Consider the following 27,915-nt stretch of genomic DNA (forward strand, 5'->3'; position numbering starts at 1 on the left):
ACATAATTTCAAAATCCAAAAAATAAAAAAATAGTTTAGCATATGTCAAATTCCAACATAATAAAAATTAGTTACAACCGAAGACTAAGAAACATAATAAGTTTATAACCTCACTCAACAATAAAATTCTACTTTAATGACATCACTCATCATATGCTAAGTTTGTTAATGACTCATTATTTCTAATAGGAGGTGTTGTTTCAAAAACTAGAATAATAATGCAATTACGCTAAATGAAGAAAATAAAACAAATAAGAAATAAAATACATTGAGCAATTACATGGTATCACAAGAAGTAAAGGTCGAGAAATAAAAGATAATAATAGTATACAAAGAAAAATATATTTAACAATTAAAAAGTAAAAATAACATAAAAAATAAAATAAAAAGAAATTAAAATGATGAAAATAAAAAGTTATAAAGAAAATAAATTAAAATAAAAACAAAAATAGAAAAAAATATTAAAAGTAACATTGTTATTACACAGTGTAAACATAAACATGCCAAACTTTGTAATTACTCCCAAATCCAATTTTTAAGTGGCTTTCCGAACAAGCTCTAAAGGGAGTACGTTCTATCTCCTTAACCTTCACAATCTTGTTTTTCCTTTCCAAATAAAAATAGAAAAAAAAATTAAATTGAGATGAAGTAAACCCTAGTATAAATTAAAGCCTTCTCCTCATTGTTTAACTTCCGATTTATAATCCCATATTCAGATGATCATATTATTTAGTGATGTTACTATAGGGTAGAAATGACACAATGTCATCAATCTAAAGAGCTGCTATTTAAGAATTAGCCAGCGCATTCAGTATTTTAATTTTTTAATTTTCAAGACAAAAATATTCTCAAGTTCTGATTTTCAATTTAAAATTCAGGACAAAATAAGTACATGCTAATCTCTAAATAACATATTCGAAAATAACTATATATATATTGACCCGCCAAAGTTTGACCCAACTCACTGATTTGTAACCCGTTAATTCCAATTGTACTTACAAGTACCATCTAACTAATATACATATCGTTGCGAGTTGAGTTGACGAATAAGTAACACAAACGCAGTTGTTGTGTTCAGAATCTTCCTCAATTCTTATTACATGAGCTTTTCCTTCGCATATTTCCATTGTCTATCTGCATTTATTTCTGGGTCCTTAAATTTCTTCCCACCATGGTATGTTTTTAAGTGCTTGTACAGTTTTCTTGTTCTCTTCAGTATTTGTTTCTCTTTGTTTCATTTTGTTCGGATTTTTAGTTGCTAAGTCCTGAGTATTAAAAGGCAGCTTGATGCACGAAAGCATTGTAATTACTTCGGTTAATACTCTAAATTTTTATAGAACTAATATTAAGAGGTAGTTTGGTTGGGAAACAAGTAGGATTAACTATCCTGGAATTGTTATCCCACCCTCCATAGGGATAGAAATAATACCACAATACCGGATTAGTTATACTGCAATTTTATCCCAACCAAATATGGATAAACTCATCTCCAATTTAATCTCGGGATTAATTATCCCTTATAACTCGTACCAAACGAGACCTAAGAGTTCAGAGTCAACTCTAAAATTCACTATTTCACAATCCTAAGTCTGTGGAAGGGCCCACCCCAAGGGGGTGTGATATAGACAGTCTACCTTGACACGAGCATCAGTGGCTGATTTGAGCTCTTGCAAATAAAATCAGGAATATGATGTGTATATTTAATTATCACCAATTTTGGGCTTTCGGAATTTATTTAGTTTTATACCACCAGGTTCGCCACAGAGAAGGAAAATGTGTATTCTCTTCATTGACAGTTGTGAAAGAACTTTTTACTTGTGATTTGTTGTTTTGCGATACGCTGATTAAACAAAGGCGGAGCTAGAAATTTATATGAGGGGATTCAAAAAAAATATTAGAATGTCATAGAGTTGATCTTGTGACATAAAACAACTTTTGAACCCCCTTTATCATTACACTAGAATTTTCCCTTGTCTCAAGGGGATTACCAATTTATAATGCAGGGTAAGACTGCTTACAATAAAACCTTGTGGTCCGGCCCTTCTCCGGATCCGCACGCAGCGGGAGCTTAGTGCACTGGGCTGCCCTTTTTGTATATATCAAAAAAATTCCACCTATTTGCTCGGTATAATTTTTCGACAAAATGCCTAGTAGCTCCGCCCCGGGCTGTTTGCTATGTTTTCTTTACTTGTTATACGTAGTTTGTGGATAGTGAAATTGTTTAGATAAAATAAGAACTTTCATGGATAGATGTTTTTCAATTGTTTGTTATACGTAGTTTGTGGATAGTGAAATTGTTTAGATAAAATAAGAACTTTCATGGATAGATGTTTTTCAATTGTTTGTTATACATAGTTTGTGGATAGTGAAATTATTTAGATAAAATAAGAACTTTCATGGATAGATGTTTTTCAATTGTGTATGAATTGTTTTACTTCAACGTATTAAGAGGTTTTATGTCTTTTAAAACATATAGAACAATCATTTACCTGGTTATAATTGTAAGAATGCCAAGCATAGCGCAAGCTTGGCTGGATTAACTTACTAAAGAAACCAAGTGTCCAAAGTTCTGCTTGCAATCACTTTAACTAGTGGTGGCAATAAAGAAAGACTGGTGCTAATTAAAAGACATCGCTTCATCGCTTAAAGAGATGAAATGATGTGAAGCTAGCGATTCTTGCTTCACGAGCGAAGCCATATGCTTCAGTGAAGTATGTGTTTCTAAAAATGATGTTCAAGGTGATCCAAATGAGATTGGTTGGTTATTTGAATATCAACATTCAGAAGTTGGATTAATACAATTATTGTTGTATATTAGGTAGAAAATTAGTATATTAATTTCAATTTGATTGTTATAGTACGAAATTCTTCGGAAGAAGGTGGGTGTGGCCCCCTGTGGATGACAAGATGCGGGAAGCAAGGCTCAGATGGTTTGGGCACGTGCAGAGGAGAAGCCTTGATGCGCCGGTAAGGAGGTGTGAGCGGTTGGCCGTGGTAGGTACGAGAAGAGGTAGAGGGAAGCCTAAGAGGTATTGGGGGGAGGTGATCAGGCAGGACATGGTACGACTGCGGATTTCCGAGGACATGACCCTTGATAGGAAGGTCTGGAGGTCAAGCATTAGGGTTGTAGGTTAGGGGGTAGTAGAACTTTCCTTACTTCATTCCGGGGGTGAGGCGGGGTTGGATTAGGGTTGATCTTAGATAGCTTGCAGTTTATGCTGAATACACTCTGTACTTGCTGTTTATCTTAGCCCTGGGCCTTAGATACTAGTTATTGTTATTGCATGTCTTTTATCTTTTGGTTGTTATGCTTTCGTTACTATTACGGTTTATACTGGAGTTACTAATGAGTTGTCTTTTCTTATTTTCTTGTTTTTTTATTTCCGTTTTTCTGAGCCGAGGGTCTATCGGAAACAGCCTCTCTGCCCTATCGGGTAGGGGTAAGGTCTGCGTACACATTATCCTCCCCAGACCCCACCTGGTGGGATTTTACTAGGTAGTTGTTGTTGTTGTTGTTGTTGTTGTTGTTGTTGTTATAGTACGAAATTCATATATGTTTGGCATTTATTGCTTTTTCCTGAAGTTTGCGCTTTACTTCAAAGAATCGTGTGTGTCCCTTCTCACTTTTTGTTTTAAGCTCCATAGACCTTGTCGCTTTTTTGCGCTTTTTACTTTTGAAAAACACGGAGAAAGACTATCTGCAAGGTGAACTTAGCCTACTCAATATCGAACTAGAAGCACAGTGTACAAATTGCAATACAAACGAAGAAAAATGCTAGCTAGGTGGAAGCTACCCACTAGTTTTATATTGCTTTGCCTATAACTGTATTTTCCATACTTATTTCGCCATGTTCTGCAGGTGACAATATGTCTACAGTGTGGTGACAAAGGATTCTCTAACGCCTTTGTTTTCTGTGTAGAATGTCTAGAAGTTGCTGTGCATCGGTGAGTTGACACACTACTAAATGTCATTGTAAAGTTCAATGATTTTACAGTCTCTTATTAGCTTTTGTTTTTTGAGTTTTTGTTCTCTCTTTCGTGAAAATTTCAGGTTTGCCATTTTGCTTTAATTGATGATGGCCGGAAATACATTAGTTGATAATGGAACTAAGATTAGTCACTGCAAAATCACCAGAACATGTGCTTGTATTTTTAACTGTAATTATAAAATGAAAATATATTAAGACAGTTTTATATTCTTCTTGGTTTGGAAATATGACTAGTGTTCTTGTTCTTAGTCTTGATCATCAAGTGATCTGCTGTTGCTAGTCATAGTCTATCCGTATCATGTGTCAACTTCTTTTATTTCCTTGTTGTAACTTTTGTTTTCTATGGCATGATTGTCTTTAAATAATGATAAAGATTTTAGGTAGATGTCTTTCTTTGATTTTCTAATCCTCGGTTTTCTTTTAACTCTTCAGCTACTGCCTTGATAAAATTCCGGAAACATTTGATGAATATGTCTGTTGGGTTTGTGATGCTTGTGAGGTCAAGGTGCTGAAACATGTCGAGAAATGTCCCGAGATTGATTTGGTAGAGCATAGTCAATTAGGAGATGATAGAGAAGGTAGGAAGATTAGCGAGAAGGAGAAATGTAATCCTACTTATGTGATTGATAAGAAAGATGTAACAGCACTAGTAATTAGCTCTTCGGAGCAATTACAAGCAAGAACTGGTTGCAATGAACGAACTCAATTAGCTGATCTTTCTGCCTTGGCAACTAAGTTGTCGAAGGGAGAGACTGATTGTTCACTGACCCAGATGGTTGGGCAAAGTCTTCAACCTTGTGTTTCCAAGCAACCTCGTGAGGCAAATACTCAGCTCGACGCAATGGGTGATTGTTCTGCGATCACAGAAAAGGGGAGTATATTTTCGTCTAATGATTGTCATGGAAGGGAATCAAAAAGAGACAGGAGATCGACACCTGAAAATAGAACTGCTCTAAATGGAGACGCTTCTCAATCTTTGAACGGCAAACTGCCAAAAGATTTTATACATGGTGTCCAGGAACAAGCACAGCCTGTTTATGATCCTATTTGGAGGTCAGGAGATATCTCACGTATTATTCGCTTGTGAGATTTTATCATCAATATGGACCTGGTTTAGTAAAAGGGTAGCCCGGTGTACTAAGCTCCCGCTATGCGTGGGGTCCGAGAAAGCGCCGGACCACAAGGGTCCATTGTACGCAACCTTACCCTGCATTTCTGCAAGAGGTTGTTTCCATGGCTCGACCTTGTGACCTCCTGGTGTTATGTTAGCAACTTTACTAGTTACACCAAGGCTCCATTTCATGTACCTGTTTTATTGTGAATGAATTTTTTGTTTTCTTGCACTTTTTTTGGCAGGGGTGGTTTTAATATATGGAACCAAAAGTATGGGATACTTGGCGGACTTGTAGCGCATTTATCAGTCAAAGCATGCCAAAAGGTTTTTGAAGAAGCAAAATTATTTCCACCTTTGCTTAACCTGGAAATGCTTCCGAAATCTCATATATGGCCTAAGAGTTTTAACACATCAGAACCCTCTGATGTTAATATTGCATTGTATTTCTTTCCTTTGGATGCGAGGTAATTACTCTATATTTTCACTATTTTACACTTTGTTTATCATCAGATTGAAGGGGGTGCCTTGGAGCAACGGTCAAGTTGTCTCCGTGTGACCTATAGGTCACGGGATCGAGTCGTGGAATCAGCCACTGATGTTTGCATCAGGGTAAGCTGCCTACATCATACCCCCTTAGAAAACGGCCCTTCTCTGTACCCTACGTGAACGCGGGATGCTTTGTGCACCAGCCTGGCCTTTTTCTTTCCATCAGATTCGCTTGTTGTCATTCTATTTTTTCTCAGTACAGACATGTGATGGATTTTGATCATTTGGTTGAGGAGATGATTGGCGAACAACTTGCTCTCCGAGCAGTTGTGACAAATGCTGAACTATTGGTTTTCACTTCCACGGAATTGCCCCTGCTTCACTGGAGTAAGTTTTTATTTGATATTTGATAAACGCTGCTTCACTGAAATTTCTATTTAAGTTGCTTGAGAAAACTGGTTGGCAGGATTCCAAGGCAAACACTATTTATGGGGCGTTTTCAGAGCAAAGCAGGATTCTTGTAGCTCTCAAATTGCATCGAATGGGATTAAATCTATGATGCTTCAAACTCCAGGGAATGTTGGGGAGCAGAGAGTCCTATTAGCCCTTTAAGCAATAGCGCAAGCCTTGCGTCTAGCACTTCCTGAAGCATCTGAACTCCGAGCTTTTAGCTTTTCAATGGATATACCTCGGTTTTATTTCATCTCTTCAAGGTTTTTTCTAATGGCAGGCCTGTGCCTCTATTTCTGCTTTCCAGGGTACCTCTTCATCTAGTATCAGACGATTCTATTGATTTCTTCTCGGTGCAAAACATAAGGTTTGAAAACCTAGGAGTTTAATAATGAGCATAATGGCCTGCTCATTTTTGTACTATTTGACTGAAATGAAAAGTTTGTGGCCTCATGAATGCATTCAAGGACTGTTGGTAAGTAACCTGGTGAAAAAAGCGAGGAAGCTGACTCACAGGGCTTTGGTCTAGTGGTAAGTGCAATGTGTGATGTGTGGGTTAGGCGCACTGTGTGGGTTAGGCGCATGTCACGGGTTCAAACCTTGTCGCACACATATGCTTGGTATTTAAGTAGAGAAAGGTAGAGAAAAATTAAGAAGGGGGTGGAAAGCAGCAACTTCTAGTAATGTCCTGTGAAACTCTGTACCGGTTACCTATTACTTCCCATCAGCACAAGTACCGGGTAACTCTGTGCACTTAGACTTGAACAGATAGGAAGAAATTACCTTGCGTTCTTGCTTCTGTTTGGGATTTTAACCTGAGACCTTATAGTTTTCAACACATTTCACTATCCACTATTAGCTTGGATGTTTTGCTCATGTAGCCGAGGTTTAATTCTTTATAATTTATTCTGATTCAAGAATAAAATATGAAAATTTATTGAAATTACTTAAACAATAATGTCTCGCATATCAATATTGATCATAATTCATAACAAGTTGCTTCTTGTATGCTATGTGTCCAAACCATGAGCTACTTAGGGGTGGTCCGCTTCTATGGTTATTCATATAGAGGAGATAATTAAGTTATAGAAGATTTGCGAAATGTTAAAGTAATCAACTAGGAGGAATAATTCTATCTTTTTCTGTTTATGTAATACTCTTATCTGCGATATCCTTGAAAGTTTGACACAATTTCATTGACATCATTATTACATTAATTTCACAACTTATTTTATTACTTAATAATCATAGAATAGCTTAATAGATACTTATATTTGCACCATTTTCGATATGATTCTACAAGATCTAGTTTCATTCAAGTAACAGATTATAGCCAATGAGGATTTAGAATATCATACATTGATTAATCAAAGAAAGATTCAACAATGAAAAGAAAGACCGATTCTTTGGGATCCTTCCTTTTTTCAAACAAAATGAAAGAGATAAAATCAGGTTGATTCCCGAAATGCATTTTTGGATACTCCTCAATCTCCTGGTTGTATGGGTCTAAATTTGGCAACCACGACCGTTACTGAGTAGGGCGAAGAATGAGGTTACCATGATGCATTGTCTGATGGTCGTCGTGGCGAAAGGCAACGAACAAGGGCGGTCAGTCGACGCGTGGCGTCCACTATAATGTAACCTTAGTAGGAGACAATAAGAATATGCCTTTCGAATATTTTCAATGTGGTACTTTTTAGGGTTTCTTGGGAGATTTCCCTTATAAATAGGAAGAGTGAGTGAAGAAAAAGAGGGACGGAAAAAAGAGGACAAAAGAACACTTTGTAAACGTATTATCTGAGAGGGAATACCAAAAGTCTTGTTCACCTAAGAAGATCCTAAGATTCCCCAATCATCTTACACTTATTCCCCCCCCCCCCCCACCCACACACACATCGATTTCATCAATTAAGGTTTCATTGTGCATTTAAGTTTTCACATTTATGAGCATTTATTTGGTTTTAACATATTTGTTACATCGTTCATCTTGCTAACCCCCTCCATCACTTGATCTAGATTTTATTGTGCTTGACTAAGATTGCCCTCATCATTATCATAAATTATTTTAATCAAAAAGGTTTTGACATCTTTTGGTCAAACAATTTGGCGCCGTCTGTGGGGCATCTCTAGTTTAGATTTCAGTTTCATCTAGATCATAGAAAGGGATAGCCACATCTTCCTAGCTTCGCACAAACCAACAATGGCAGGAAAAGGAGATGCAAGGCTAAAAGCAATAGCACGTGTCACAACCAACATCTTGAACACCATCAACGAAGACAGCAGGGAAAATAACGAAAATGCAACACCAAACACCACACCTAGGGGAGACGCTTCACCTCCTCCGCACGAAAGTGTAACTGCTTCGTGCGAAAAAGAAGCCTCCACGTCTACAACAGGAGAGACACCACCGGTAGTAAGAAAACTACTGGAAGAGTGGCTAACAAGCACTCTGAACAACATGCTTGATAAGCCCGCCCAAAGGGATAATAGAGACATTGCACACGTAGATGTCACGGCGATCGCTGACGAGCAAGATGCTCCCCGCACAGGTAACACTCGTATTACTGTTGATGCAGGTAATGACACGCTCGCAGCCGTTTTAAAGAAAATAGAGGAAATGGAAAATGAGAATAAGGCACTCCGTGACCAGATGAAGGAGCACCAAGAAAGGGTCGACAAAATACTGGGCGCCCCAAAGTTGTTACCAAAATGGGACGTTGGTCGATTCATCGAGCAACCATACAATGAGGAAGCGCCCCCTACGCCATTCCAAAAACCTTCAAAATGCCACCATACCTGAAGATATATGACGGTACTACAGATCCAGAAGATCATATCATCCACTACATCACAGCCGTAAAAGGTGACGATCTTTCGAAAGAACAGATACCATCGGTGCTGTTGAAAAAATTTGGCAAAACCCTGACAGGGGGAGCCCTAACCTGGTACTCACAACTACCAGCACGTTCGATAGCAATGTTCGAAGAAATGGCGGACAAGTTTGTCACCACCATGTATGAGCCAAAAAGGTGGAAGCCAGAGTAAACGACATATTTGCCGTTAGGCAGATGCACGGCAAGGGACTCAGGGACTTCTTAGCTCGGTTTAACAGGGTGAGAATGAGCTTTCCAAATGTGTCAAAGGGAATGGCTGCACCGAGGTAAGAGCCGACGAGGACGACCTCAACGGTCCAATCCAACGGTTAACGTCAGTTCAAACTAAAGCAAGGGAAGATCATCGCAACGACGGTAGAAGAGATCAGCTGGGGGCCCGTCTCGGCCGAGAAAGGCATCAGCCCTACATCAGGACATCTATCCCACCTCCTTTGCGGCACACGGATGGTCCTTCTCGGCATGCAGCGCCACATCGACACGAGAAAGGTATGCCTTCGCTCCTATCTACTCACAATTTTTGTGTCTCTCCTTCAAAAATAGTGTATGCACTAGAGAAACTCGGTACAAATGTACAATGGCCGCAAAAGATGAAGTCCGACCCAAGCACTCGGAAGTCGAATGCTCTATGTGAATTCCACCAGGAAAGGGGTCACAAAACCGAAGATTGCATAGGATTGCGGCAGGAGGTAGTGAGAATGCTAAATCAGGGACACCTGAAAGAATTGCTGAGCGATCAAGGATGGGTTAACTTTGCCCGCGGACGCGAACAACCCTAGGGACCTCCAAAACCGCCTTCTCTCGCTCGCACAATACAGATGATCATTGGCGGGGGTGATGACACAGCAATCAATCATGTAAAGTTCACCACCACCCATAAACTCAAACGGTCGATCACTCATGAACGGTATGATGACCTCGAAGATAGTATCATCTTTGATAAGTCAGATACCGATAGTTTGTCTTTCCCTCACTACGATGCTCTTGTTATCACTTTACGTATTGCAGATACTGATGTAAAAAGAATAATGGTAGATGACGGGAGCAACGCGTGTATTATCCATCCTCGAGTCCTCATACAGATGAGACTCGAAGATAGAATAATACCGCGTTGCATAACACTAACATGTTTTAATAATGCAGTTGAGCGAACTTCTGGAGAGATAGTGCTACCCGTCCTAGCCGGAGGAGTCACCCTGGAAACGACGTTTCACGTCATGGACCAAGATACAGCCTACAACGCTACATAGGGCGCCCGTGGATACATGTCATGCGAGCAGTGCCGCCTAGTCTCTATCAAGTAATCAAGTTTCCTACTCCATGAGGGGTATTCAACTTCCGGGGCAAACAACGCACAACACAGGAATGCTATTGCATCGCCTAGGATTGCGCACACACTCAACAACTAAAAGGGGCAAGTACGGAAGCATAGCAATCAGCGATGTCGGGAACCAAACTTAACGTACGGACAGACGTTATCAAGGACCCCGACATCGTGGAAGCATCCGAGTCGACAATAGAGGATCTCGATCCCATCCTATTAGACGACAATGACAACACAAAAAAGGCTTATATCAGGCATAACCTCTCAGAACTAGGTAAGCTTCGTAAATTCTTAACTGACAATGCCGATCTGTTTGCCTTCTCCCATGCAGATATGCCAGGCATCCCGAAAGGCATCGCCACACACAAACTGAATGTTGACCCCCTCTATCCGCCAGTGCGGCAAATAAGGAGGAAATTCAACGTCGCAATCAATAAAGCCGTCATCGAAGAAGTCGATAAGCTACTCGCAAACGGCTACGTCCGAGAGTCAAAATATCCTTAGTGGGTCGCCAATGTGGTCATGGTAAAGAAGAAAAATGGAAAGTGGCGGATGTGTGTAGATTTCACAGACCTAAACAGGGCATGCCCAAAAGACTCCTTCTCATTGCCACACATCGACCAGCTCATCAACGCAACAGCATGACACGAGTTGCTAAGCTTCTTAGATGCCTACTCGGGTTACAACCAGATCCTCATGGAGGAAGAAGACCAGGAGAAAACCACTTTCATCACTCACCAGGTAACGTACTACTATAGGGTCATGCCGTTCAGACTAAAGAATGCAGGGGCAACGTACCAGAGGTTTGTCACCAAGATGTTCGAAGATCAACTCGGCAAAACAATGGAAGTCTACATCGACGACATGCTGGTTAAGTCGAAAAGGAAAGAAGACCATATCGATCATCTGAAGTAGGCCTTCGACATACTAAGGCAGTACGACATGAAACTAAACCCCGAAAAATACGCCTTTGGCGTAACCTCGGGCAAATTCCTCGATTTCCTCGTGTCGCAAAGAGGCATCGAGGTCAATCCAGATCAGATTAAGGCCATCGAAGGAATACCAGAAATGTTAACCAGCAAAAAGCAGGTGCAAAAACTGACAGGTCGGATAGCTACCCTGTCAAGGTTCATCTCACGGTCGTCGGACAGGTGTCATAAATTTTTCAGTGTGCTAAAGAAAGACAACGAGCTCCAGTGGAATTCGGAGTGTGTAGACGCCCTAAGAAAACTGAAAACCTACTTGTCCTCACCACTGTTACTCGCCAAGGCAGATCCAGGTGAATGCACCCTCGTCTACCTAGCCGTCTCCGAAGTCGCGGTGAGCGCGGTTTTGGTCCGCGAAAACAATGGTACGCCATTTCCGATTTACTATATCAGCAAAACTTTAGTTGACACCGAAACGAGGTATCCCCACCTCGAAAAATTGGCTTTGGAGTTGGTCGTAGCTTCACGTAAGCTCAGACCATATTTTCAGTGTCACCCCATAAAGGTGGTGACGACTTTTCCCCTCAAGAGCATCCTGCACAAACCCGAGCTGTCAGGTAGATTGGCCAAATGGGCCATAAAATTGAGCGAGCATGATATAACATATCAACCGCGAACTACGATAAAATCGCAAGTACTCGCCGACTTTGTCACTCACTTCAGTGCAGAAATACTGTCCAAGGTCGAGCAAGAAGCGCTTCGCGCCTTCCCTGGGCGACCCGACCTCTGGGTCCTCTACACCGACGGCACATCCAATGCATCAGGATCTGGATTGGGACTCGTAATCGAAGTCCCAGCGAGCGAAGTGATTCGCCAATCCATACGATGCCCTGAAATGACTAACAATGAGGCTGAGTATGAGGCCAAAATTGCAGGACTGAAATTGGCACTCAAATATGGCACACAACGAGTCATCCTCCATTGCGACTCTCAACTTGTCGTAAACCAAGTTACTGGGACTTTCCAGATCAAGGAGCAAAGGCTACAGAAATACCAGACCAAAATCCATAAGTTGCTACCAGAATTCGACGAATGTTGACTCGACCAAATACCACGGGCGCAAAACATCGAAGCAGACGGTCTCGCCAAGATCGCAACAGTAACTAAAAATATCACCAAGGAGAACGTGATCACCCTCCTCCACTCATCAATAGACCAAGTCGAGGTACATTCTGTAAATTTAACTTGAGACTGGCGGAACCGCATCATATCATATTTGCAGGAGGGAACACTCCCACAAGATAAAAAAGAAGCCAAAAATCTTCGTATACAAGCAGCCAGGTACAGCCTCATAAACCACGACCTTTATAAAAGGACGTTCGGCGGTCCTTTGGCCAAATGCCTTAGACCAAATCAAACAAGGCGTGTGCTCGAAGAGGTACACGAAGGCCACTGCGGTGCCCATATAGGCAACCGGGCCCTCGTCAGATGTCTTATTCGTGCAGGATACTACTGGCCCACTATGAAAAAAGAAGTCGCAGATTACATCAAGAAATGTGAGCAATGCCAGAAGTATGCCCCTATGATATACCAAGCGGGCAAACTCCTTCATTCCGTCACTTCTCCATGGCCGTTTATAAAATGGGGGATGGATATCGCCGGACCCCTCCTGGCAGGGCGAGGTAAGATACGCTTCCTTTTGGTTTTAACTGATTACTTTTCCAAATGGGTGGAAGCAGGTGCGTTCGCTCAAACACGCAAACAGGAAATCATCGCGTTCATCTGGAAAAATATCATATGCCGCTTCGGCATCCCCAAAGAAATCTGTTGCGGCAACGGACTTCAGTTCATCGGTAAAAAGACAACTGAGTTCTTCGAAAAATGGCACATCATGCGGATACCCTCCACGCCATATCACCCCACCGGCAACGGTTAAGCAGAATCCTCCAACAAAACAATATTGAATATATTAAAGAAAAAGCTCGAGGACGCCAAAGGGCTATGGCCGGAACTGCTACCAGAGGTGTTATGGGCCTACCACACAACGCCAAAAACCAGCACAGGTGAAACGCCGTATTCACTGGTCTACGGTACCGACGCAGTTATACCCGTTGAGGTCGGAGAACCAAGTCTGAGGTACTCCAACGAGAGTGGACCAAACAACGACGAAAACAAAATACAAGACCTGGACGAGGTAGAAGAATGGAGGGACATGGCTCACATAAGAATGATAGCCCAAACACAACAAGCAGAAAGGTACTACAACAAGAAGGCCAAAGTACGACCACTCAGAGTCGGGGATTACGTCCTCAAGGCCAAAACACAAGCAACAAAAGACCCGAATGAAGGAAAATTGGGAACAAACTGGGACGAGCCATATAAAATCACAGCAACGGCAAGCAAAGGAGCATTCCAATTAGAAACAATGGAAGGAAAACTACTACAAAACAACTAGAATGTCGCCCACCTCAAATATTTCCACTTTTGAGAAATGACGCTACCTAAGTCGTACTCTTTTTCCCTCACCCGGGTTTTGTCCCAATTGGGTTTTCTCGGGGAGGTTTTTAACGAGGCGACGAGGGGGACGTCTCAATGTTCAAAGTACAATTCATTGCCCAGCTTGCCGATAGCATCTCCAGGCCGAGCAGTGAAGGGACTAGGTATAATGAAATTACTCCACTGAATGTACAAAATCGACATGTATCTCTAACGCATGAATGAAATTACTCCATTGAATGTACAAAATCGACATGTATCTCCAACGCACGAATGAAACTACTCCAATGAATGTACGAAATTGACAAGTATCTCCAATGTATGAATGAAACCGGCATATGGGACACTCTAGGGAATAAAATAAAGCATGTTACCCCCACACCGTCCTTCGGAAAACACGACGAGTTAACATCTTGACACGGTCAAAATAACCCCCACGGCCAAGGCCATCTCTATAAGAAGAGTTCGATACCATTCGAACCACGACGGGTTAACATTTTGACATAGTCGAAATAACACCCCACAGCCAAGGCCATCGCCATAGGAAGAGTTTGATACCATTCGAACCACGATGGGTTAACATTTCGACACAGTCGAAATAACACCCCACGGCCAATGCCATCTCCACAAGAAGAGTTCGATACCATTCGAACCACGACGGGTTAACATTTCAACACAGTCAAAATAACACCCCATGGCTAAGACCAATATTAAAGAAAAGAGTTCGACATCACTCAAACCACGATGGGATAACACTTCAACATCAGCTCAAAAGTAACATCCCTATGGCTAAGGCCAATATTAAAGAAAAGAGTTCGACATCACTCGAACCATGACGAGATAACACTTCGACATCAGCTCGAAAGTAACATCCCTATGGCTAAGGCCGTTACCAAAGAAAAAAGTTTGACATTAACTTGAAACAACACCCTTACGGCAAAAGCCGACGCCGAAGACAGGGGCTTGACCTCGCCCGAAACGCAACGGGCCAACATTTTGACAACTCGAAGCAAGCACGACTGTGACAAGGGTCGTCACCAGATAAAAAACGCAAAACACAACAAGAGAACAATTCAGAGGTACACAATAAAAAGTAACTATTCCATTACAGTTGTTATATTACAAAAGTTTTTACAAAGGGCTCAAGAACGCCCCCACAAAAATGGCAAAGCAAAATAAATACAACCAAGTCCTATGCCACATCACCCCCGTGGCATATTCCTCATTGTACCAAGAATCGGAGGCAAGCTTGTCCGCATCATGGAAATCGACATTGTCTCCACCAGGCGTGCCGGGGTCATAACCACACGCCTCTTGAGCGGCACGTGCTTTAATACGCACCTCTCAGAGTTCTGCCTCAGATATTCTCCCATCAGCGTGAAGAGACTTATATACGTCAAGCTGGGCTTCGGCATGAACCCATAGCTCATATAATTCTCGAGGAACGACAGGGTCGGCCGAAGAATGGGATGTAGAGGGCTGCGACTGTCGTCGCACGTCCTTCGCATTTGAAGAAGCAACTTGTTCATTTAATGCAGACAACTCCGCCTCCAGATCTCGGATACGTCCTTCAAATCTCGCCACCTTAAGCACAGATATCTCCACCTCCTTGTCCCGTTCTGATCTGCAAACACGAAGGGCGTCCTCTAGCCGATGCCTCAGAGACGGCAGCTTCCCTATCCCTTTCGGTATGAGCCAATCCATCAGCACTCGCACTCAGCTCGTATTTAAGGTCGACGACCTCCGCCACTTTCCTGTCAAGCTCGGTAACCAAGTTGGCCACCTTCGCTTAGAGGTCGGCATTCTCGGCCATCACCCCCTTACTCAACTCGAGCTCATCTTCCTTGGCCTTAGAGCCGACTCAAGTTCACTGCAACGGGCAATGGCCTTCATCAGGTTCTCATCTCGCTCTTTCAGCTCTTCGACCTTCTGCGCCAATTGATTCTCTTTCTGCTTAAGCCAATCGTAGAACAGCTGAAAGTCGTTGTCCTGAGTAAAGAGGCCGGCCAATGCACAATTCTTGGTGCGGTATTCTTGATATTTAGTGGTCATCTCCCATAGATGGCCGTCCTCCGCCTATCCCTACGTTCACGCCCGATCTCCATGATGAGGGTCTAGTATGAAAAGCAAAGTCAAAGCAAAGAATGAGCCGAGGATACAAAACAAAACCAAAAACTAGAAGAAAAGAACGAAGCATCTACCCGTAGAGCCATGCCGGAAATGCTCCGTGACAACTTTGCGTCGCTCATCGCCTTAAGTGTCGCACTCTCAGAAGCAGCGCATAAGGGGGTAAACACCGACGCTGCATGCTCACTGTTCGACAACAAGTCGTAGTCTCCAAGAACGACAATATGTCGATCGGAACCCTCTGTTCTTACTTCTACACGAGTATGACGTTCCAAGAAATCTCGTACATCTTCTGGGTCGACGTCCGAACCCGGACCGTCGCCCTCGGCGTGCACGACGCCTCCAATGGCAGACAATGCGCACCCTCGACAGAGCACGCAGAAACCCTCCTTGGTATATTCCTTCGATCCGGGGAGACCTTCCTGCCAAAATGGCATCTGCCATAATAACAGGCACCGGTGCCGTCTCCGACGCACCAGTTCTGCTCTTTCCAGTATCAGTGGCAACTTTCTTCCCGAGTTATACCCTCCTCATTTTTCTCGACGGAGATTCATCCCTATTGGAGGGCTCGTCCACAAGGTGATAGACTGCTCGGGAGGAGATCTCATCCCGAACAATCATGTCACGAGAGGAGTCTCTAGCCTGTACGGGCTAAGCACGGCCCCCTCAGATGGACTCAGCCAAGCTAAATTGCATCCCCGTTGATGCGACGACCTGGCGAAATGCAGGGACTGGGGCCTTCTTCTAGGAAGCCCTACGACATGTCATCATAGGGAGTCGTATCAATAAACGGCGGCAAACAGGAAAGGTCAAAACAGAAAAACATTTACCAGATGGAACCTTCGGCCCAAAGCATTTCATGAAAGTGGGTCAATCCCGAGTTTCCACCGCGTGAGGTAATAAGCGGGCTACCTAGTCCTCGATACCGGTGATGGGACAAGGTGTACGCCTCACAACTGCATGGGAAAGTTACAAATAAGTACAAAGTTGGAAAGAACAAAAGTAAACTACAAGTACCAACACCTACGGTTATGATTCCACCGTTCTGGGAATCCAGCAGGGTCCGACACCATATGCTCAGTTCTAACAAAGAAGTATTTATGCCAAAATCTGCGGCTTGCCCGATTATCCGTTCCGACCACTAGCCCCCTGGTCCCACGGTGCCTCAAATGTATCATAGTTCCCCTGTGAAAACTAGGGGAAAACAAATGTAGAAGGTGATGAGGCCAACTTCACACCCGTGTACTTCGTCAATACCAAAAATATCTTGTACGTGTATGTAGAAAGTTGCGCCGGGCAAACCTCATAAAACAGACAGAATTCCTCCGCTAACAGAAGAAGAGGAGGAGTGGCCAATCACAAAAGGGTAAATGTAAAAGGCACAATACCCCGGTCTATGGACATCTACAAAGTCCCTCCCAGCCGGAACCATCTCAACATGGGAGGGAATGTTATACGTAGATCGAAGGTCATCTATTTGGGCCTGCTTAGTCTCAGAAATCACCGGAGCAGGAGAAGGAACAGGCTCTTTAAGAAAATCATTCCGAGACATGGGGTTTCTCGGTAGTATATTCTCCACGGTGGGAAGGTTGTCCCCTTCCTCTAGTGCCATATCCTCACCACTAGGGGGAGGTACCATGGAAAGCGGGGTGGTGTCGAAAATCTCTTCGTGGCAACGATGTGTTTTAGGCATCTCGATGGCAGAGGGTATATTGATAAAACACAGAACAAAGAACGATAAACGGAAGAAGGTGAGAAGAAAAATCACGAAAGTAGAGCTGAAGATACGAGAAGAGATGGCCAAAGAAGATAATACATACACTAGAGAGGAAATGACCAAAAGTTCTCAAAAGAGCCAAACCTTCATATGTTTATAAGGTTGGATTGCACCAGAATTGAAGCAAAAGGCTGCAAGTGGCACCAAAACCAAAGCGATAAGCCAATCGGTCTCTGTCTCGGGAAGACGCGTAATGATGACGCACGTGGGAGTGACATCATTTCCCGATAGGCTATGCTATCTGGGATACCATGGAACGCACCGCTCTTTCGTTATTGATCAAACTGTCATGATCCAACCGCCAAATTTCTCCGCGGGTATGGGCGACGTCCGCTTATCAAGGACGCACAGGGCCGCGACCTCAACAAGCGGATGGACTAACTGTATGGGTTCAAATTTGGCAACCACGACCGTTACTAGGACGAGGAATGAGGTTACCATGATGTATTGTCTGATGGTCGTCGTGGCGAAAGGTCGTGACCAAGGGCGGTCAGTCGACGCGTGGCGTCCACAATAATGTTAACTTAGTAGGAGACAATAAGAATATGCCTTTCGAATATTCTCAATGTGGTACTTTTTAGGGTTTCTTGGGAGATTTCCCTTATAAATAGGAAGAGTGAGTGAAGAAAAAGGGGGACGGAAAAAAGAGGACAAAAGAACACTTTGTAAAAGTATTATCTAGAGGGAATACCAAAAAAAAATCTTGTTCATCCGAGAAGATGCTAAGATTCCCCAATCATCTTACACTTATTCCCCCTACATCTATTTCACCAATTAAGGTTTCATTGTGCATTTAAGTTTTCTCATTTATGAGCATTTATTTGGTTTTAACATATTTGTTACATATTTCATCTTGCTAACCCCCTCCATCACTTGATCTAGATTTTATTGTGCTTGACTAAGATTGACCTCATCATTATCATAAATTGTTTTAATCAAAAAGGTTTTGACATCTTTTGGTCAAACACCGGCTAGTCACGAAACGTGAGAAGCAGATGACTAATCATCTGTTTCCCAAAGAAGTTGAAGAATTTCTTGGGAATCCTACAAAATCTACTCGTCCTTTTATCTCTGATTAGATGGTCAGAACTTCATCTTGGTTCGAATCCTACTGAGAGGTTCATTAGAGATTAGAAATTATTGAAGAAAAAATAATTTTTTTTCTTTTGGGGGGAGTAATTAGTTTTTTAGCTATTTGCAAACTTGTTTTTAGCTTTATGACCCTACCTCTTTTTTTTACACAGGAGAGATTTATTTTTACACGTAAGAGATCTGTCTTTTACACATAAGAGATCTAAAAAGGTCATTTTCTTAAATTCAAAATTGTAAAGGGTCTTGATGTACAAATAACACCTTCTTTTTCGTCTCTCCAAGCGATCGAAAGATAAAAAAAATGGTTAATATATTAAAGATAATTATGTATTTACAAAATAAATATTACAACTTACATTGAGAATTGGCAATTTTGATTTTAAAAAGTAATGCTAAAACTAGAAAATGAAATAACAAATAAAAGAAAAAGATACAAAATAAAATAAATCCTCTTCATCCCTCCATATTGAATATTGCAAAAAGATTCAATATAAGGTCCTGCAATTAAAGGTGTTCTCCAAGACACCAAAACACACTCTCTTCATCATCAAAGTTTACCGGAAAATATCGAATCGTTTTTCTAATCAGTTTCCGATGTCGGTAAGTTCTTCTTTTTTTTCTTCATCTGATGTGCACAAATGCTTAATTTTATGCTTAATAACTGTTGTAAACCTAGCTCTTATATGCATAGAATATGAAAATTATAATACTGTTTTTCTGAAATTTGGTAAATTTATGAACAGATATTCGAGTACAATGGAAGTGCTTTAGTGGCTATGGTTGGGAAAAACTGTTTCGCTATTGCCAGTGACCGGCGGCTTGGTGTACAGCTGCAAACGATTGCTACTGATTTCCAAAGAATTTTTAAAATACATGACAAGCTTTTTATTGGCCTTTCTGGCCTCGGTACTGATGTCCAAACCCTGTAATTTCCAATTCCTCTCTTCTATTGAGTATTTTTCTTACTATTTTTTCTTCCTTGCTAATTGGATTGGGCGTTTGCAACATTCTTTAGAGTTTAAATCCTAGCATTAAAAGAAAAACTATTACTATAAGTGATTTCTTTTCATCTGTGATCTGCCTAAGCCTTGATCAGCAGTGTTACTCGGTACCTTTACTTGGTGGGAGATAGTAGGTGCGCATAAGCTGCCCAAACACCAATATTGTCAATAAAAAGAACATTTTTTTTGGCATCCAAGGGGGTGGCTTAGTGTTCAATTCAATGAAGGGTAAAGAGAACCATGAGGTCTCAGGTTTAAATCTTGCAGAGTCAAAAATACTAGGTGATTTCTTTCAATCTGCTTAAAATGTGGGCCACATTACCTGGTACCTATGCTATTGGGAGGTAGCAGGTACCCGTGAAATAGTTGATGTGCATGTCAAGCTAGCCCAGACACCACCATCGTCCAAAAAAGATTTAGAAAATTATCGAGGTGCGCGAGAGCTGGCCCAGACACCACGGTTATAAAAAAAATTTAGAAAATTGTATTGCTGTAGAAATGTTAAGCATGGAAGTTGACTGGAGCTTGGAGTTAGTGATAACTGACTAAGATGCTTCCTGCAGGTTGGGGATGTGGGGAGTGCGAAATAAAGGGTGGAACTGTGTTTTTTGTTCCTTATTTGGTGCTGCTTTCTTGTTGATTGTGGGATGGTGAGGGAGTGCATCAAAATCTGTTTATTAGGTTGATTTGTTTGGATTTTGTACACTGATATGTTCTTTTGATTACGGTTTCTTTAGGTATCAAAGGCTCGTCTTCCGTCACAAGCTATATCAGCTTAGAGAAGAGAGAGATATGAAGCCTGAAACTTTTTCCAGCCTTGTATCTGCTATTCTTTATGAGAAAAGGTTGGTAAACTAGCTATTTGTTCTGTGGCAATGTTGACGTTTACTTCCTGAAGATTACTCACGGTTAGTGGTGTTCAATTCAAGGAAAACCGCAAGACCAAACCAGACTGAAAAATTGTATCAAACTGACTTAGAAAACTGGCGTGTATTTTGTTTGATTTATTTTGGTACTGACCAACAAAAAACTGAACCAAACCAACATACAAATATATTTGTTTTTATAGATGTTTGCAATTGTATAGGAAGTTCTCTTTAATATGCCTATCTTATCTTTAACAAATTTTTGCTGGTGAAGGACTTCAGTATGCCACATAATTTTATAGGATTCCTGAATTTTATTCCTTTGATTAAGTAAAAACGAACTGTTGTTGGCAAAAGGGGAAAAAAACAGCCCTCATTTTAACTTGTTTCATGTTCCCTACCAATTGCATATTGGAAAGTGGAAACTCCTTAGTCAAGGGTTTTTGATGATCCCATTTTGCCTCCCATGGCGGAGCTTGAGCTGCTGGATTCCCACTTTTAATGTAACCAATTCCTGCCAATACAACATATGAAGAAATATATATCCTAATGTTATGTTGTTTCTTTAGTAGTCAATGTGCTGATTATAGTCTTGGTAAGTCATTTAATCTTTATCTTTAGCTTTGTTTACAAGGACGTCGTTATGGGGAGTTGAGTAGCAGACTAGCAGTAAAGTGCTATTGTACACTTACATTATTGCATAATCTATCTGTCCGCTTAGTTCTGAGATATCTCTGGAACCTAGTTGTAGAGTCATAATACCTCTTGGTGTGTACAATACTTCCTGAAATATGTCGGAGGAAAATAACCTGAAATAAGTTGCAAGTCATTGAAGCACATTTAAAGCTGTGAAATGTATTGTTCTTCATAGCCGAGGATCTTCCGGAAACAGCCTCTCTAACTTCACAAGTTAGGGATAAGGTGTGTAAACATACTACCCTCCCGACACCCCACTTGTGGGAATATACTGGGTATGTTGTTGTTGTTGTTGTATGTATGGTTCTTCATATCTTGTTGTATCTTGTTTTTAGTCTAGATTTGAGTAGATAGGTGATGAAAATATCTGGTCCCAGCACAGTGTTATTTATTTTCTGATTCTTTTAAATCTTTGTTGGCCCCAGTCTTTCTCTTAGCTGTAATCCAATTAAGCCAAGCGGAGCTCCAAATTTTTTTGGTTGAGTCAAATGTATGTACCAACTTTGAAAGTCAAGGTCAAATACAACGCGAACGAATGCTTGGTTTTTATCACAGAAGTTTGAACTCTCAATTTACCTGCAAATAATCCATTAGATCTTAGTTTTAAGTTGACTTTAGCTCTTGAGTGGGGCGAGACATCGTTTGCCATTTAATAGACTAGATCTGAGATCTATCATCTATTAGATTAAAGAAAAGAGAGAGATGTGAAGAATGATTAGCAACAAATCAGAGGAGAGAAAAAAGGACTCTTTAGTGTGAACATGTTTCCTAAATCGTATACAAAGGTTACTCGAGATAGGAGGATGTACCTAGAAGAAAAGAAGAATCAGATTCTAATTTGGGTAAAAAAAACACACTGGATGACATGTTCTTACTTTCCAATAATTTTTCCTATTGAATTATAACAGAAGTCTAACCCCAGAATTTGTGAATATTTCTTGGCAATCCCCTCATGCAGACATGTGAAATATCACACACAATGAATATACAGGTACAGTCCATATTAAGTGACAAATTAAAAATCAAGCCGAGCTCTCGAACTTCCTTGTCGAACATCTTGTTGTTCATATTTAGCTCAAAAATTCATCGAGCCTAATCTTAGCATTTGCAATTAACAAGCTTGATGACAATTTAGATAAGATTAAGAATGAAGTTATTTGTCAAGGGGATGTGCCTTGGTGTATGCTATTTGCTGATGACATAGTCCTGATAGACGAGACGAGGGTCGGTGTTAACGAGAGGTTGGAGGTCTGGAGACAGGCTCTCGAGTTTAAGGGTTTCAAACTAAGCAGGTCTAAGACAGAATACATGGAGTGCAAGTTTAGCGCCGAGTCGAGCGAAGTAGGCAGGGACGTGAAGCTTGGAGCTCAGGTCATCCCCAAGAGGGACAGTTTCAAATATCTCGGGTCGGTGATTTAGGGGGACGGAGAGATCGACGAGGATGTCACTCACCGTATTGGGGCGGGGTGGACGAAATGGAGGCTTGCATCAGGAGTCTTGTGTGACAAGAAAGTGCCACCGAAACTCAAGGGGAAGTTTTATAGAGCTGTGGTTAGACCTGCCATGTTGTATGGGGCGGAGGGCTGGCCGGTTAAGAACCCTCATGTTCAGAGAGTGAAGGTTGCGGAGATGAGGATGCTCAGGTGGATGTGCGGGCACACCAGGTTAGATAAGATTAAGAATGAAGTTATTCGGGACAAGGTGGGGGTGGCCCCAGTGGATGAGAAGATGCGGGAAGCGAGGCTCAGGTGGTTCGGGCATGTGCGGAGGAGAAGCCCTGATGCCCCGGTGAAGAGTTGTGAGCGGCTGGCGGTGGTTGGCGCGAGGCGAGGCAGAGGGAGGCCTAAGAAGTATTAGGGAGAGGTGATTAGGCAGGACATGGCAAAAATGCGGATTTCCGAGGACATGGCCCTTGATAGGAAAGTCTGGAGGTCTAGTATAAGGGTTATAGGATAGGGGCTTCTAGAGCTTTTCGTACTTCATTCCCGGGGCTAGGTGGGGTTTGGTAGGACCCTCCATAGATGACTTGCGTATTGTATCGTGCCCCCTTATGGTAGTTACCGGTAGGTATTATAGCATGCCTTTTAATTTATGGTTTTATGTTTAGTTGACTATTTATGCGATTTCTGCTGGAGTCACTAATGCTCTTTTGCTTTTCGTTTTTTCTTTTTCCTCCTCTTTCTCTTCTCTTTCTCCTGAGCCGAGGGTCGATTGGAAACAGCCTCTCTGCCCTTTCGGGTAGGGGTAAGGCCAATGTACGTATTACCCTCCCCAGACCCCACTTTGTGGGACTATACTGGGTAGTTGTTGTTGTTGTTGTTGTTGATGACAATTTATCACTCCAAGTAGCTGTTTAGTTGGAGAAAACCTATCAAAATTCGTGTCTGGGTTGTTTGGTTGGGCATCCATAATTGATGCTTCTTCCACTTGTAATAACTACGTTATCCATTTGGTTTGTCTAGGTTTGGTCCATACTTTTGCCAACCTGTAATTGCTGGATTAGGAGATGATGACAAGCCTTTTATTTGCACAATGGATGCTATTGGAGCAAAGTACGTTGAGTTTCTTCCTACTGGTTCATGTTTGAAATTTGGAGACTTATGTACTCTGCCAGGTTCTCTGTGGCTTTGCATGCTTACAGTATTGTTATTTATTCTTCTCGTGCAGGGAGCTTGCAAAAGATTTTGTTGTTGCTGGCACTGCATCTGAATCACTATATGGTGCCTGTGAGGCCATGTTCAAACCTGACATGGTTTGTTACGGTTCTTGCTTTTATTTTTATAGTTACATAATCTCTAGCTTGAATGACATATATCACATCAAATTTTCCTTCCCTAATGGAGATAATCATCCTAGAGTTGCTGAGGCTGCTTTTATTTAATGCTTATTTCAGCTGGTGCCTGAGAATTAGTGTATTTGGTATACATGAACGTGGAGTCTTTTTAGTCACTGTTCTGTGTCGATTTAGTAAAATTGCCGGCAGGTTTGACGAATTACTCTTTCTAGCGGATGCCGCTTTATGGGTGAAAAATCAGTTTTATTAGATCTGCATTGGTGTTTTTAGTGTAAGGAGTGGTGTAAGGATACAAAATCACATCTTTTTATGTTGTCAGTTCACAACATAATTGTGGAATCTTACACTTTTTTAGTTGATCTGACTTTGATGATGCTTATTAGGGAGCAAAGATATCACCTGTAGAAACCACAGAGGATTCACTAGGAGAACAAGGCAACATGGGAAAAAAGTAAACCACCATGCATTTTTTGGTCTATTTGGAAGAGAGCAAGAGGTTAAGTCGTAGTAGTGGGAAGAAGTTTTTATTTCATATCACATATTCTTTTTGTTGTAGAGGAAGCAACGCAGTGTGTGTATATATGATGGGGATAGCCAGATGGAGTATGGTGGTTGAGCCGCTCACTCGCTTTAAAATAGTTTCTGACACCAGCTTGGTGTGTTGTTACTGAAACGATCTTTGACTAATAAACAAAATGAATAAGATGAACTTTATTCACATTAACTGTTAGAGCAGGTATTTAAGTTTCTCTCGAGGTTCAGATCTTCCTATCCAACATTACATGTGTATGCTTTAGAATTTTTCTCTCTGTTACTTCTTTGCCATGTTTATGTTGTTTGCCATGCATTTATTTCACATTTTTATTGGCTTTGAGGCTTTTTATTGCATGGTAACATTCAGGGACCAGAAGAATTGTTTGAGACCATCTCTCAGGCACTTTTGTCATCAGTTGACCGTGACTGTTTAAGTGGTTGGGGAGGACATGTTTATGTTGTGTAAGTATTCAGTTGCTTTCATATGCTCATTTTATTAATCATTTCTCCTTAGTAATATCTGCCCGAGTCCCTGAACGAAACAAAATTACTCTATGATAATCACCCATCATGTATTATGTTCTAGATGTTGGTCTTTAAGGCAACAAGGAACTGTGTGCCCAACATGTTTAGAGGATTAGGTAATTTTGGGAAAATGCCCTCCTAAAAACAGAAACAGAAAAAGATGAGCCTAAAGTATGGTGGCATTATTGGGCATGGGGAGGTGGCTGGGTGAGAGTGATGAAATGATCGCCATTCAAATGTTGGAGACATGGGTTCTTACTTGAGGCTTAGGAACGGGGAGAACTGGGTTGTGGAAGATGACAAGCTGGGGGCCTAAGCAATAGCAGAGAGAAGGGTCTTGGCAGAGGGATGGTTGGTTGGAGGCAATAGTTATTACCTTTTGTAGTTGTTGCATGTGGAAGTTCTCCCCCAAAGCGTGAGCTGTAAGGGATTGTTATTGCACTTCTATTTTTGGAAAGATCAAGGACTTTGGTTGCCATTAACTCTTTATGTGAGGCATTTTCCAGCTCCAAGTAGAGTACTAAACTTTAACATACGCTCTTTATGCATCTCTCTGATTTTCCTTCCTTTTTGCTTTTTCTTTCATGTTATTTGGTCCTTAGTTGAAGTGAGTAATCTTTTTTCGGTACTCCCATCTTATTTGGTCCAATCTGTGTGTGGTTGCAGTACACCAACTGAAGTGACAGAGAAGATCTTGAAGGGAAGGATGGACTAAATACTTGTAGGTGCTATACTTGTTCAACATTGCATTCATTCGGAGGACATTTCACTTTGGTTGATGAATACTTCACATTTCAATTTGATACTATCGTATACGCTTCTCTCCAACTGTAGATTCAGTGGTTGGTCACTAATGAATGTTAACATTCTAGTTAGTTGACAATTAGCTATTTGAGCTTTCCGACGGATTTACTTTACATTGTCGGTGTAGCGTGTGTCAGTTGGGCCGGATTCTCCAGCCAAATGGTCAACCCTCTACATCCTGTCCCACTCGACCACCAAAATATGGTGTGTTGAGGATAGAGTTAGTTCTCTATTGAGCACTTACTCTGCCTTCCTACTGTTGGAATTAATTTTAATTTTTGTTTTTATTGTTTTGGTCGACCTGTTCTGATAAAATTTCACCAATAAAATCTTACAGCGATCTTCCTAACATTACATAGCCGGTCAGTGTAGTAAATCAAATTCTCTCTCACCAAGTACTAAATAAATGGGAAACTTTGGAACAGATGTTATGAACATTCAGATAGAGTTTTAAGTCGAAGGAGATCGACTTCTAGATACTGTGTTTCTGTTGGAGGTATTTTGTGTTACAAAGCATAGTCTCTCAATCTAGTGTTAAATCAAATACAGAGCTATGGCACAATCTACGTTGAACTAATGGTCTTTGCTCCAACTGCAAGTTATGTTGTTAAAATCAATTGCTCTTCATGTTGTTTCTAATCCAGTATTTCAAAAGAACCAAACACATCGAGATTAATTGTCATTTCGATTGTTAAAAGATGCATCAGAAAATTATCTCAAATCAAGATTGTAAAACAGTTAGGAGAATCTTTGCTAAAGCACTGATGGAGCTCGACTGTAGCATATACGTAGTAATAATCTGGCATGATTACCATTTATGCTAAATAATCTAGCACCACATTCAAGCTCTAACTGAATGTCTTCACTCTGTATATGATTAAGCGAAACAAAACACCCTTAGAAGACCAGAAGTTTAAGAAATAAAGTTCCGGGAATGGACTTAATCCCTATCTTACTCGGCACAAGCTCAACACTGTGGATATCTGTAATATCTGGACCAACTTACACGTAAGTCGACTTTTCATCGAGTACTTGCTACTTGCCACCATCATAGGTACTGGATAATTTTGTTCACCAAGTTTTATGCAAATCGGAAGAAATTACCTAGTGTTTTTTGACTCTGCTGTGATTTGAACCATGATTTCCTAGGTTTGCACCCACTTCATTGATCACTAAGCCACACCTTTGAATGCCAACTATGCAATTGCATTTTCAACAATTAGGCCTTTGATCCCATGAACCAAATATGTGAGACTCACTATCCAAGACTAGTGCCAAGGTCTATAATCCAACTTCCTTTCTGAACTAAGAAAGATGGCTCAACCTCCTCAGCAGACCTTAGGAAGTTCTTACTAAGGCATAAGAAAGCTCAAAAATCTCAATTACAAAAATAAGTTCCATTTAGCTAACTTTTCATCATCCCAGAATGTCATTATCATGTTGACACCATAAAGCCTCAGCCAATAGTGGCTGATTAACAGTAACATAAGTTTCTGCGGAGCCGATCACATGACAAGGAACAAACTGTATATGGGATGCTAGAAAAGTTCTAAAATAGAAATAAGTTTTTTTTAGGAGAGATTGCTTCAACTGTGAGCAGGAGAGCAACACCGAATTTGAACGCAGTAAAAACTGAAAAGAATGATGAAATCAGTAACCCGGGGGGGGGGGGGGGTTGGTTACAATGTTCCTTGTAATTCTAAAACTGCATATATCTGGATAAAATACACAATGAATGACTTTTACAAGCTGATTTTCGTATGCGTACATACATTGCAAATGTGTATCTGTGCTGGCTTGTATATATCAGTTTGGTTGGCAAAGACGGTCACCTATAGATTAGGGATAAGTGTGAGATTTGGAGAATTTTATGGTTTTAAAGAACACCTACTTTGCCTTAAAAGACATATATTTAGTATTAGAATGAAATGGACCTGAATAGAATGGAATGCATACATAAGTTATGTAGCTAACACCATATATTTCGGATTGTGGTACTTAATTTATTGGAATACTCTTACAG

At 41.1% G+C, this 27,915-nt stretch overlaps 2 protein-coding genes across 4 annotated transcripts; both read left to right on the plus strand.

Moving 5' to 3' along the window:
- LOC109243063 lies at positions 1,027 to 6,904 on the plus strand. Of its 2 annotated transcripts, XM_019409964.1 has the most exons (7): positions 1,027 to 1,174; positions 3,860 to 3,945; positions 4,422 to 5,042; positions 5,346 to 5,427; positions 5,614 to 5,712; positions 5,847 to 5,976; positions 6,056 to 6,904. In XM_019409964.1, exons 1-7 carry the CDS (start codon positions 1,172 to 1,174, stop codon positions 6,199 to 6,201), a joined length of 1,167 nt encoding a protein of 388 aa, XP_019265509.1. In that variant the 5' UTR covers positions 1,027 to 1,171; the 3' UTR covers positions 6,202 to 6,904. The 2 variants fall into 2 exon arrangements, with proteins under 2 accessions (XP_019265509.1, XP_019265505.1); XM_019409960.1 differs by lacking the exon at positions 5,614 to 5,712 and having other exon boundaries at positions 5,346 to 5,567; positions 5,852 to 5,976.
- LOC109243074 (proteasome subunit beta type-3-A-like) lies at positions 19,117 to 26,184 on the plus strand. Of its 2 annotated transcripts, XM_019409970.1 has the most exons (8): positions 19,139 to 19,272; positions 19,416 to 19,597; positions 20,237 to 20,323; positions 20,411 to 20,518; positions 23,698 to 23,787; positions 23,903 to 23,987; positions 24,931 to 25,025; positions 25,755 to 26,184. In XM_019409970.1, exons 1-8 carry the CDS (start codon positions 19,267 to 19,269, stop codon positions 25,801 to 25,803), a joined length of 702 nt encoding a protein of 233 aa, XP_019265515.1. In that variant the 5' UTR covers positions 19,139 to 19,266; the 3' UTR covers positions 25,804 to 26,184. The 2 variants fall into 2 exon arrangements, with proteins under 2 accessions (XP_019265523.1, XP_019265515.1); XM_019409978.1 differs by lacking the exon at positions 20,237 to 20,323 and having other exon boundaries at positions 19,117 to 19,272.

Source organism: Nicotiana attenuata, chromosome 2 (genome assembly GCF_001879085.1).
Source record: "Nicotiana attenuata strain UT chromosome 2, NIATTr2, whole genome shotgun sequence".
Lineage (NCBI taxonomy): Eukaryota > Viridiplantae > Streptophyta > Magnoliopsida > Solanales > Solanaceae > Nicotiana > Nicotiana attenuata.

Bases quoted from the DNA above. Each gene is read 5' to 3' on its own strand.
- LOC109243074 (XM_019409970.1), top strand. The intron at 19,598-20,236 runs GTAATTTCCAAT...TGCTTCCTGCAG, and splicing joins GGTACTGATGTCCAAACCCT to GTTGGGGATGTGGGGAGTGC. The intron at 20,324-20,410 runs GTGAGGGAGTGC...CGGTTTCTTTAG, and splicing joins TTCTTGTTGATTGTGGGATG to GTATCAAAGGCTCGTCTTCC.
- LOC109243063 (XM_019409960.1), top strand. The intron at 5,043-5,345 runs GTCAGGAGATAT...TTTTTTTGGCAG, and splicing joins GTTTATGATCCTATTTGGAG to GGGTGGTTTTAATATATGGA. The intron at 5,568-5,851 runs GTAATTACTCTA...TTCTCAGTACAG, and splicing joins TTCTTTCCTTTGGATGCGAG to ACATGTGATGGATTTTGATC.